Here is a 14107-nt window from a genome sequence, read left to right on the forward strand (position 1 = left end):
CGATGTTATACACGTGGACGATGTCGTACGGCATTTACATACTTGGATACTTCACAGTTATACAGGTTATATAATATATCGACCCTGGACAAGGGTGTTTCAAAAAAAACTCACAACATCAAAATGAATTGGAGAGAAAGAAAAATTGCTGGCCTTAAAGATAGCGTATGGCCAAAAAGAAAGGTCTTGGGGACCTAAATATCCAGATATTTTAAATCCTTGCTGAGCAAGACAATCGTCAACTTCATCAAATTGAATATTTCTTAATTAGTTATCTGGATTACTTCTGATTAAATATCCTCAAGGAGTTTCATAGGACAATACTAACTTGTCCTCATGAAGTGTAAATCAAAAGTGAGCAAGATATGACACTAGACAGGTAAAGACAAAGAGATGACCCTTACTAGACAGGTAGCAATGTATACCTAAAGCCTACTTCATGCCTGATTTTCTATATGATTTCGGACTTAAAAATGGCTTGATAGCAGCTAATGTTCAAGACAATATAGAAGCCTGATTTTTATAATTGTTTAGGCCAGTACTTGTGACAATAAAGCAAAAATTATGACAATCTTATTTATAAGAATCGTTTCTAGTTGCTTAGCGACTTTTAACCCGTAACAACCCCACCCTTACTTGCAAAAAGTTTCAAAGAAACTTTTAAGTCCTAACGGTACAAAACAAAATAAAAATAAAACAAAAATAAAAAAAACAAAACCAAAAAAAATAAAACAAAAACTTGTAAAGATAACAAAATCTTACAATAAAATTTTCAACACATTGTAACTCTATACTTCCACATCAGGAGGTTTAGACTTAATGTCCTTAACCTCACTGTCCTGAGTAACCGGTTTCAAATCTTTTGCATTCCAGGTTCCTGCATGAGAGCCATTTTCATCAACAAGTTCATAACTCCATGGGGAGACCACTTTCTTAATACTAAATGGTCCTACAAACTTTTGGGCCAATTTTGCGCTGAAATATCTTGTAGCATCAGACTGAACGAAATTTCTTCTCCAAACCATGTCCCCTACTTTATATGTTTCTGTCCTTCTTCGCAGGTTATATGGAACTTTACTTTTCTCATACGCTGACTTAAGTTTCTTCCGAACATCAGAAAACAGTTTATCCAGAGATTCCTTCCTTGTTCCGATATTATACTGACCTTGTTCAGACTCATGTCTATTTCTATTGCCATTCAGATTGATTTCCCTACCAAAATTAATAAGGTTCGGTGAGACTCCGGTGACTTCATGAACCGAACATCGCAAGGCACATGTAATCTTTGGCAAAAGAAGATCCCAGTGTCTTTGATTTTGAGAGACATAGGCCGTCAACATAGTTTTTATTACTCTATGAACTCTTTCCACGGGATTAGCTTGTGGATGGTATAGTGCTGTAAACTTTAATTCAATACCATAGTTTGAGACAAGTTGTTGGAATGTATGGCCACGAAATTGTGCTCCATTATCCAACAAAATTCTCTCTGGTACACCATAGACTAGAAACACCTCATTTTCTAGCAACTTAACTATGTTGGCTGATGTCGCTGCTCTAATCGGGAAAGCTAAAATAAATTTGGAAAAGCAATCTAACACGGTGAAAATATACGAAAATCCTGAAGTGGTCCTAGGTAAAGGTCCAACTAAGTCTATACTGATGAGAGTCCATGGATGAGTGGCAGTCGGCTGCTGAGATAACAATTGACCTCTAGGACGTTGCTGTTCTGGTTTTATCCGTTGACATATTGTACAGTTCTTTATATAGCGTCCTATATCTGATCGCATCTTTGGCCAATAATATTTTTGACTAAGTCTTCCAAATGTTTTTGAAACGCCAAGGTGTCCATACGTTGGAGGATCATGATGATCTCTTATAAGGTTTAGTCTTTGTTCCCTTGGAACAACCGTTACCCACTCTGATAAAGCTAGTTCAGGGTATCGCGGTTTTATATTCTTCAAAAGTTTTCCTCCCTCTATCCTCCAAAGTGGATAGTTTCTAGGAAATTTGTTGACCTTGGAAATCATACCCAAGTACCATCGGTCTAGACTGACCTGTGTAGAAGTAGAACAGTCTACATCCAAAGCATTTATGCAAGGAACTGCACGAGATAGTGCGTCAGGCACTAGATGATCTTTTCCTTTCCGGTGTATGACTTCAAAGTCATATGCCTGCAAACGCAGAGCCCAACGAGCAATTCTGCCTATGGGGTCTTTAATGGAAAACAACCACTTTAAACTAAAATGGTCTGTAATAACTACAAATTTAGTAGCTTCTAAGTATGGTCTTAGTTTCTCTACAGCAAATAGAACGGCGAGACATTCTTTCTCTGTAGTAGAATACTTCCTTTCGGTTTTTGTCAGTGATCGACTCAAGTAAGCTATAACGTGTTCTTCATCTCCATGTTTTTGAGAAAGAACAGCCCCCAATCCATAGTCACTTGCATCTGTCTCTACTATAAATGGTAAAGAAAAATCTGGACACGCCAAAATGGGTGCCGAAACTAAATATTCTTTAACCTTATTCAGGGCGTCCTCGCATGTCTTATTCCAAACGAATTGTACATTTTTTCGAGTAAGTTGAGTAAGCGGTGAGACAACAGTACTAAATGATGGAATAAATCTCCTATACCATGATGCCATACCTACAATCCGACGAACATCCTGAACAGTTCTCGGTGTCGGTATTCCCAGTATTGCTTCTACCTTTTCTGGATCGACAAGTAATCCAGATTTATTTACTACGTAGCCTAAATACTTCAATTCTGAACGACATATTAAACACTTCTCCCTATTAAGAGTAACACCAGCGTCGGTTAAACGCTGAAATACTGTCTCTAAAACTTTTAAATGCTGCTCAAACGTTGATGTACAAATAATTATATCATCAAGATATACAAAAACATAACTGTCTAATTCGGGACCTAAAATATTGTCAATTGCACGCTGCCATGTAGCAGGAGCTGAATGTAGCCCAAAAGGCATACGACGAAACTGAAATAAACCTCTATTAGGCACTGTGAAAGCAGTTAAAGGTCTAGATTCCATAGCTACATTTATTTGCCAATATGCTGATTTGACATCCAAGGTAGTTAAATATCGTGCATCTCGAAGTTTATCTAGAATAGATGACACATAAGGAATTGGATATGCATCCGGAACGCTTACCGCATTTAACTTTCTATAGTTAACACAAAATCTCCATTTGTCATTCTTTTGTACCATGACTATGGGCGACGACCACGGTGAGGTTGAAGGTTCTACTATGCCTTTTTCTAACATTTGGTCCAGTTCGGTATTAACTACCTTTTGTAGAGCTGGTGACAATGGGTAGTACCTTTGTTTAATGGGTGGTGAATTGGTATGTATCACATGCTCCACGCCCTTTATACATCCTGTCTCTTGAGATGTCATTCCTAAAAACGCTTTATCTACAATCTTTTGTAATTGATCACATTGTTCTTTATTTAATGAATCAAAGTCCTGGATTCCAGAAATTAATACACTATTTAACTCTTCTTCACGGTTAAAAAACCATTCTCCCTTAAAAAGGTCTGGGACTATCCCCATAGCTGACCAAAAGTCAATACCTAAAATAAGCGAAGAAACAAGGGATGGAATAACTAGAATATTCAAAACACGAACCCGATCTCTTAACCGTACTGGTACAGTAATAGATCCTATACTTTCACATGAATCACCTGAAGCAACTATACATGATTTCTTGTTATCTTCATTTAATGGGCAAATGTCTTTAAACACATCCCAACCAGATTTTCCAAGAATGGTTCGTGATGCTCCACTATCCAATAATCCAAGTATATCCTTTCCAAGAATTGAGACACTCAAGTATGGTCGTTGATCACCTTCAGCATGGGCTAAAATGTATTCAAGGACCGCTGTATTATCAGTTGTCGGAGTTGATTTACATTCCACTCCACTCGTCCGACTTACCGAGGGAGAGAAGCTGCGTTTTTTTGAACATCTGGGACAGTTTTTCGTTGTCACATTGTTGCATCCACATTTATAACAGAAGAACTTCTTAGGCTGGTTACAATTTTTAAACTTGTGTCCCTCAGATCCACAATTAAAGCATGTACCCTTATTCAAATGTTCAGATTTATCGCTATTTGCAACTTCTTCTGTAAACACAGGTGTTGTAACCGGACTCGTAAAAATAGGAGTTGACGGCTTTCTATAAGCTAATTCAGGTTCTACCAAAAGTCTGGTGCTTGAAGGAGGAGGGCAAAATTGTCGAATCCTTGTTTCCATTGCTTCCATAGCCTTGGCTAATGAACAAAGATCACTGATGTTGCTAATTTTTGTTAAAGCCAAGCCCTGCTGAATATAAGGAAGCATATTCCTACGAATGATATTCAGTCTTTCTTCTTCGTTAGGGGGGATCAATAGTTTCTTGAATAGATTTTCCATGACTGAAATATAGTTTATAACTCGTTCCTGTGAGCCCTGTGTTCTTCTTCGGATTTCCTCCCATAAGGAATTCTCATAGTCATGGGGCTGGAAAGCAGACCTAAGTTCCTGGACCAGATTATCCCACGATGTAAAATTTCCCATTCTGTACCAGAGTAAGGCGTCTTTGGTAAAAAGTTCTGGAGCCGAACGAAGTAGTCTCTCTTTAGATACTCCTCTTGAAACTCTGAGTTCCTCCACTCTTTCTAGAAAACTAGTAACGCTCGAGATTCCATCATATTGTAATCTCCATCTACTTATATCAACGTTCTGAACATCATGCTTTAAGAAATCTAGCGAATCCATTATTTTACTGTTGAAGTTAGATGAAGGTGTTTCCAGATTAAAATGTCGAGCTAAAGTATTATCAATCTCCCTTGTAGGTACTGTTGCACTACTTCCATTATTAAAATTGTGCCTTGATAATCTTGTATCAGTTTGTGGTTCCGTATGCCTAGTGTGATTTTCAGAAGAATTCATTTCTCTACTTGAATTAAGTGGTCTATTTATAGCACTGGACATATACTCTTGATTCCCATCTGATATTCTGCTTGAAACCCTCAGAGAACTAGAACATCTTTGAGAATGTACTTGTGGTTGTATCGTGCTATCATGTTGATTTTCTTCAAAAACCTGCCTTAAGAATGAAACTCTATTGCCTGCAGTTGGTGAACTGTTAGTAGCTCCAAACAGCGCAGCTTCAATAGGATGCTCTTCAGCTAATGATTCTGAGTTTACCAAACCACATTCATGAGACCCGGAATGAACAATTTCAGGCAATAATGGAACTGAAGTATCCAAAAGTGAGATGTGCTCTACTTGATTATCTTTCCCAAAGCTCTCATAAATCCTGTTGACTTCTAATAGTAACCGTTTGTGCCAATCTAATAGTTGATTCCTTTGAGCTTCCTGTTTTTCGTTGCATTGAAGTCTGTTAAGTCTAAGTTTAACATGTGTTAGACGGGAACTAATTCTTTTAAATTCATTAGTTCTGTTCTGTTCATTAAAATGTTCTATACCTTCTTCCAGATCGCTAAGTTTCCCTGAGCACAACGAAAACTCAAAAGATGGGTCTATATTAACCACCTTAGGAGAATCTCTTTGTCCCTCTCTTTCTGCTTTAAGAGCTTCTCTCAACGTAGCCCTTTTCGTGTGTACATTTGCATCAATTGGTAAACTTCTTATTGATAACTCATAACTGAGTTCATCACCCAAAAGTCTATTAACCTCCATATTAAGTAAACCGAAAAAGAATAAAATAAAACCCTATCTCGGTTAGAGATAAAAAAATATGATAAAATAAGAGATGAAGTATAAAGTAAAGACAAAAAAAATCTCAACAATATATTATAGTATCCTATTCTTAAATATTTTTGCGTGAAATGGCAACACGCAACCCTTACCCAATGTTACAAAAAACAAAAAAAAATAACTTCAACTACTACTTTAAGTTATGCGAGCTTACAAAAAACAAAAAAAAAATAACTTCAACTACTACTTTAAGTTATGCGAGCTAGTAGTAAGTCAATACACAACTATTGGGTTAAATCCGAACACTAAAACCGATAAAATACTATGCAATATATATTTTATGAGGTGCAATAATTTTGAGCCACCCTGTATATTGGAAATAAAGGAATAAAATTAACCATTTATTTGCAAGAAATCAAGAAAGTGTCCACAAAGCACAAAAATCAAAAATATTGTGCCTAATACAGCAGTGTATATTAAAATATCTGTGTAATATGTAATAATAATTAATATTAAGCCACTATGCCATATCAAAAATCAAAAATTTTATGCCTAATAATATTTATGTACAGCAGTGTGTATCAAAATATCTGTGAAATATGTACCTAACAATAATTACTATTATGCCACTATGCCATATCAAAAATCAGAAATTTTATGCCTAATAATAGTTATGTACAGCAGTGTATATCTTTATATCTGTTAAATAATAATATGTAAGAATACTCAATGCTTTATAAAATAAATAATAACAAAAAATTTTACGTTGGAGCGCCAAATGTTACTCTTCGCCGATGTTACCGGTTTTTATTGAAGGTATGCGAAGGTAAATAACTAGTTTTATTTTCTACCAAACAAAAAAATAATAATAAGAAATCAAAAAAATCGGAGAATTCACAAACTATTTATTCTTATTAACCAAAACTAAAAAAATTCATATTAATCTTAATTGAAAATATAAAAAAAAACCAAAAGGAAAAGGTAAAAAGCTCAACTAAAGTTTATATTTGCCTCTAAGAATATTCTTTTCAGCGTACACCCATATTATAATTCTTAAAACTATGTAATATTATATTTAGGTACTATTTACAAGAAAAAAATAGAAAACCAAGATATTTGTCAGACTGCTGTATGGTGTGGTGGCTTAGACAGGCAAAACAACGTTCTTTTAAGAGAAGTATTGGTTTAATCCTACCTTATGTTTTCTTTTGTCGATGTTATACACGTGGACGATGTCGTACGGCATTTACATACTTGGATACTTCACAGTTATACAGGTTATATAATATATCGACCCTGGACAAGGGTGTTTAAAAAAAAACTCACAACATCAAAATGAATTGGAGAGAAAGAAAAATTGCTGGCCTTAAAGATAGCGTATGGCCAAAAAGAAAGGTCTTGGGGACCTAAATATCCAGATATTTTAAATCCTTGCTGAGCAAGACAATCGTCAACTTCATCAAATTGAATATTTCTTAATTAGTTATCTGGATTACTTCTGATTAAATATCCTCAAGGAGTTTCATAGGACAATACTAACTTGTCCTCATGAAGTGTAAATCAAAAGTGAGCAAGATATGACACTAGACAGGTAAAGACAAAGAGATGACCCTTACTAGACAGGTAGCAATGTATACCTAAAGCCTACTTCATGCCTGATTTTCTATATGATTTCGGACTTAAAAATGGCTTGATAGCAGCTAATGTTCAAGACAATATAGAAGCCTGATTTTTATAATTGTTTAGGCCAGTACTTGTGACAATAAAGCAAAAATTATGACAATCTTATTTATAAGAATCGTTTCTAGTTGCTTAGCGACTTTTAACCCGTAACAATTTGTAATTGAGATATCTGTTGGTGTGTGTTGGTTTTCTATACACTTGAGTCTCATATCCAGTATCCTTCTTTGAGACTAAAACATCGAGGAAAGACAAAGTGCTATTGAATTCCTTTTCTATTGTAAATTTTATTATCTCTTCTTGATCGTTTATAATATTCAGAAATGTATCCAACAATTCTGATCTATGAGGCCATATTGAAAACACATCATCTACATATCTCCACCATACTGTGGGTTTTAAATTTTGTTTAGAAATGATATTATTTTTGAAATCCTCCATAAATATATTAGCCAATAATGGAGATAAAGAAGAGCCCATTGCTAGACCAAAATTTTGTTTATAGAATTCATTATTTAGTTGAAAATAGGTATTATTGGTACATAATGTCAATAACTCCATTATAGCTGATACATTTAGTCTTGTCCTAGTTGTCAATGTATTATCATTTTCTAATTTCGTTTTAATTATTTTTAAAGTTTTATCTAATGGTACATTTGTAAATAAACTGTTTATGTCAAAACTTACTAAAATATTATTTGGATTAAATTCAATATTTGATAATTTGTTTAAAAAATGTTGTGTATTTTTTATAAATGTGTCATTATTATTTGCAAATGGTTTTATAATATTTAATAAAAATTTTGATAGTTCACTGCAAGGAGAATTGATAGTACTACAAATGGGTCTAAGTGGAATATTCGCTTTATGAATTTTCGGTACTCCATAAAAATGTGGTGTCTTACTGTAATGAGGTGTCATTAATTTTCTTTGATAGTACGTTAGATCGTTTTTAAATTTGAATAAAGTTCTATAGATTTTGTTTTGCAGTGTCTTCGTTGGATCCTTCCTTAATTTGGTATAAGGTCCATTTGTAATTAGATCTGTAATTTTGTCCTCATATTGTATTTTATCCATTATTACAGTTGCATTTCCTTTATCTGCTGGTAGGATTGTTATGGAGTCATCATTTTTTAAAGTTTTTAAAGCTTTAATTTCCTCTTTGCTGATGTTCTGTTCAATTTTATTAGATTTTTCCAATTCAAGTTTACGTAGTACCCTATATTGTTCTTTTTCATGATTTGGTAAACACTGGGATATTTTTCCACTGAGCTAATTATGTCTAATTTTGGAATAGATGGATGAGTAACAGCATAGTTTAAACCTTTTGACATTACCAAATTTTCCGTTGCATTTAAATTTCTATTTGATAGATTGACAACTGTCGCTAATATGTCATTATTTCTATTTAGAAATTTCTATTTAGATGTCGGGATAGTATCACGAGGTTTTTCCTGGTTTTCCCTCGTGATTTACTATGGAATCTCTAACGCGAGAATTTTACTGTCATCGTTGCATTTGGTTGTCTTTTTAAAGACAGATCACATGCTATGATTTTTTTGTGACGGATATTCTTGAGTTGGGATTGATTTCATGTAATCGAATGAACTATCTTTTAGTAAAGTCGTCTCAGGAACGCAACTCATAAATATTGGCGATATCATTTTAAAGTCTTCTACTTTAAAATGTATAATATACGTCTGAATTGCCAATATAAATGAGTCAGATTAAATAAATTATTAGAAGAATTTTTTTACTTAGCAACAACATTTTTGGTTATTTTAGTAGTGTTTTGTATTTTGACAACGAAACCCGATTTGGGCTTCGAAACGTTAAGGTGATACAGTAGCGATCAACAGGTAGCAAAAACGCGTTCCAATATTGCGGCTGTAATTTTGAATATTTTTTCGAGATATTTGGCACACCTATTTGTAATATAATAAAGAATGGCGGTACAGAGCCCAATTTGAAAAATATATTAATATGTGGAAATTACTCTGTAATTAATTACAATATTAAAAAAACGAGCCTGTACCGCCATTAAGAAGAACAAAAAAATACACTTTCTTCAAATAAACTTTTTTATCCGATGCCTAGATTTTGTGTCATTTTGGAACTACTAAAATGTTTTATTTCATTAGTAGTTCCAAAATGACACAAAATCTAGTCATCGGATAAAAAAGTTTATTTGAAGAAAGTGTATTTTTTTGTTCTTCTTAATGGCGGTACAGGCTCGTATTTTTAATATTGTATTTAATTACAGAGTAATTTCCACATATTAATATATTTTTCAAATTGGGCTCTGTACCGCTATTCTTTATTATATTACGAATACGTGTGCCAAATATCTCGAAAAAATATTCAAAATTACAGCCGAAATCTTGGAATGCGTTTACGCTACCTGTTGATCGCTACTGTTCCCTCTTAATAAAATCATTTTTTTGGTAAAATTGTGGCTTATTCCCATTAAAAATAGTTGATTATAAAAAATGCCACAAGGAAATAGCTTCAGAACAACACCAACTATGTTTTTGCTTTTCACTATTATATATTTTCTATCTCTCTTTGACGACGTGTAAATTGGTAAACTGGTGGACCGCGCCTCAGCACGCTCCGTCGGAATCCTTTTTAATACGTCTGTCGAAATAGAAAGTCAACTTACCTTATTTTTGTAAAAAGTGGAACAGGTTGCATTTGTATCGAAACTAAAGTTACGGGGTTATAATGCGGAAAGAGAGGCGGGTCTCGCACAATATCAGCCAGGTAATAAAGATACCTAAGTTCAGATGGTCTCATGTTAGGAGGGCATCGTTTTACGGCGAACATTTGAAGAGCGTCTTCTGGCACTTGAAACAATCCTGAGTATATCAATAACGCGCACACTAGTGTCGCTGAAGTTGCCTTTCCGTCCTGCAAGAAAAAACAACGTATAAATTAAATAATACCGGTAATGTTCAATTTTCCATGACTGGTTCTCATACAGTGCGGTGGAATAAGTGTTGCCCCCCACCTGTTAACTAGTTTATTTTAAGAATATAAGCAAAACGCTCGGACAGGTCGATTTTTAAACTAACCATGGTATATTATAGCATCAACGTTTCGAACTTTACGCGATCCCTCTTCAGGTGACAGGCATAACTTTGATTTTTTTAAATGGTAAAGTACATCATGTGACATCTCATGTAACAGCTTTTAAAATACTGATTTCAAAAATGTATAATACTTTAATCCCTTTTGAGATCGCAGGCCCAAAATTTCGGTCGAACTCTTTTTAAACGCATTTATTTTTTTCGAATTCTGAGAAAACTAATTTGTATTTTTGAAAAATTTAAACGCAGAATGAAAGATTAGAATTACCGAGGGCTGACAGTCTCTTAGAATAAACAAAAAGTTTCTTTTGAATGATATATTTGAAATTAAAAATCACACTAAATTTTCTCTTTTTTCCACCACTGTGACTTATTAAAATAAACATTATAGGAGTTCTCAGGGACTTTGGACCATCGAGAATACTGTAATATTTCATTCTACGTTTAAATTTTTCAAAAATATTTATTGGTTTTTTCAGGATTCGAAAAAAATGATTGCATTTAGAAAGAATTCGACCGAAATTTTTCGCCTACGCTCTCAAACAGGATTAAAGTATTATACATTTTTGAACTCAGTATTTTAAGAGCTTTTAAATGAGGTGTCACGTGAAGTACTTTCCCATTAAAAAAAAATCAAAGTTATGGCTGTCACCTGAAAAGGGATCGCGTAAAGTTCGAAACGTTGATGCTAGAATATACTATGGTTAGTTTAAAAATCGAGGGTGGCAACGTGGCATTAGATAGAAAACAAAGTGTTTTAATTTTCGCCTGCATTTTACCCGATTTTCGCGTGGTGCAGCGAACATTGAATGCTGAGTGAGTGAAAAAGGTAAGGTATAAACTGTGCCCTACCTAATGCAAGAATAATATAAGTAAAAACGGTAAAAAATAGTATAAAATACTAAACGGACAAATAAAAGTGAGGTTAACAGCTAACAGATAAGCTTATAAACACTGGCGAACGCTGGTCAAATTTCAAGCGGTGTTGCCGGATTTAAAAAAAATAGAAACACCTGCCGAAAAACAAAAGCAATTTTGGTGCGTGGATAATTGGGCATACCTCCTCGTGGTTGAAACGGGTGTGCCCAGTTAACGCTACGTACAAAATGGCTGAGAACGAGTATAGTGTGGACGAAAAGACAAGAAAAAGAGGAGATGAATCGGAAGATGAGGCAGACGATAGCAGAAGTAAAAAAGTACATCGGTCGCCTGGGAATGATAGGCAACTAGAAAAAATATTGGAGAGCCTAAATATTATCACAATGGAAATAAGGGAACTAAGAGAAGAGCAAAAAGAGTACAGAGCGGAAATGAAGGAACTCAGACAAGAAAATGAAAAGCTGAAACAGGAAAACAGAGAAACCCAACAAAAAGTGGAAGAATTGGAAAATAAAATAGACAGAATGGAAAAGGACAAAAGACGAAATAATATAATACTGCAGGGAGTAGATATGGATACCTACGATCAAAACATAACAAAAGATAACGTCCAAGATTTTTTATGCAATGCACTAAAAGTTGAGACAAAAATAAAAAGCGCAAGAAAAATTGGAAGTAAATCCTGCTTGATTGAGCTCGAAAATGCAACGGACAAAGAAGAAATTATGAAAAATAAAGGCAAATTGAGAGACATAAAGGGAAAAGAAATATATATTAATGACGACATGGACAAAAATGAACGGATGATACAGGGTAAAATCAGAACGAAGGCAAAAGAGGCTAAATTGGAAGGAAAAAACGTCAAGGTAGGATTTCAAAAAATAAAAATAAATGAGGAGGTATGGACATGGAATAAACATCAGCAACAACTCTTAAAAATAGAAAACCAAAACAGAAACCAAAAAAACTAAACGACGTAAATGAAACGGTAGCAACAACGGCAATGGACAAGGAGACGATTGGGATTAAAAACAAGAAAATGAAAACTAATTTGGGAACATGGAACGTAAGAGGCACTTATGAAACGGGAAAACTTAAAGAATTAATTAGAGAAACAAAAAGATATGAAATAGATATATTAGCTTTACAAGAAACAAAACAATTAGACACAGAAATAGTAGAAATAGATGATATAGTATTTTTTAAAAGTGGGGGGAATAACAGATTGCTAGGAACAGGCTTTATCATACAGAAAAGATGGAAAACCAGAGTGATGAATTTCAAGCCAATATCAGATAGAATGTGCACAATCAGGTTAAAAGGGAATCAACGAAACATAAGCATAATAAATGTACATGCACCAATAGAAGACGCCACCGAAGAAGACAAAGATGCATACTATGAGCAACTAGAGAGAGAATATGACAGATTACCAGCATTTGATATCAAAATAGTAATGGGAGACTGCAATGCTAAAGTGGGAAAAGAGGATATATATGAAAATATAACAGGAAAATACAGTAAACACGATGTATCAAATGATAATGGTCAACGAATTATAGGTTTTGCCACAGAAAGACAAATGGTAATAAAAAGCACATACCAACGCAGAAAAGATATACATAAAGGAACGTGGATTTCCCCTGACAAAAGGACAATAAATCAAATAGACCACATATTAATAGAGAAGAAGCACGCCCATAATATAATAAATATAAAAAGTATGAGAGGAGCGGAATGTGACTCAGATCACTTTTTGGTAAGAGCAGCCTATAGAATAAATGCTAATATAAAGAAAGACAATCAAAGGGACAAAGAAATCAAAAAACAATTCAACACAGCAATACTAAAAGATAATATGACACAGAAGAAGTACGAACAACAAATAACCAGCAGACTAAACGAAGAACCAGAAACACTAGACCCGGAAGAAAAGTGGGAAAGCATAAAAGAAGCAGTTTTAAACACCAGTAAAGAAATATTAATTAAAGGTAATAGAAAACAAAAAGCAAAAGAATGGTATGATGAGGAATGTCAAAAAATAGCAGAAGAAATTAGAAAAATAAGAATAAAAAACTTAAGAAATAATAGTGACATTAGCACACAAGAATATAGAGAATTGAAGAGAATTATGAAGAGAACATGCAGAAATAAAAAAAAGAAAATACAACGAAGAAAAACTCAAAGTGATAGAGGAAAAATTCCAAAAAAAGGAAATAAGATCCTTTTACCAGGAAACAAGAAAAATGGAAAGGGGATATCAGAAACATAACCCATATATGAAAAATGAGGAAGGAATATTAATAAATGAACCCGGGGAAATAATGAGAAATTGGCAAACTTATTTTACACAACTTTTAAACAAAAACGAAGAAGAAAGGGGAACAATCCAGGAAATTGAAGATGACCATATAGTAATAGAAACACCTACGAGGGAAGAAATAGAAAATGAAATAAGAGGGCTAAAAAACAATAAAAGCCCAGGAATAACGGAAATATCGGCGGAAATGATAAAGGCAGGAGGAAAAAGACTACACAAGGAGATACATAGCCTGATAAAAAGTATATGGGAAACAGAAAGAATGCCAGGAGAATGGACCAGGGCAAGGATATGCCCCATACATAAAAAAGGTGATAAAATGAGATGTGAAAATTATAGAGGTATCGCGTTGCTAGAAGTCGTGTACAAAATATTGACAAACATCTTAAGAAAAAAGCTGAATCAATACACGGAAAAGA

At 34.1% G+C, this 14107-nt stretch overlaps 1 protein-coding gene across 1 annotated transcript in view; it reads right to left on the reverse strand.

Annotated features, from left to right (window-relative positions):
- LOC126880070 (cyclin-G-associated kinase) overlaps positions 1-14107 on the reverse strand; it is a 119181-nt gene that overhangs the window by 49016 nt on the left and 56058 nt on the right. The window contains exon 9 of the mRNA XM_050643729.1: positions 10063-10310. Within this exon, the coding sequence (XP_050499686.1) occupies positions 10063-10310 (248 nt within the window). The remainder of the gene's footprint in view (positions 1-10062; positions 10311-14107) is intronic.

The sequence above is a fragment of the Diabrotica virgifera genome, chromosome 2 (assembly GCF_917563875.1).
Source record: "Diabrotica virgifera virgifera chromosome 2, PGI_DIABVI_V3a".
NCBI lineage: Eukaryota > Metazoa > Arthropoda > Insecta > Coleoptera > Chrysomelidae > Diabrotica > Diabrotica virgifera.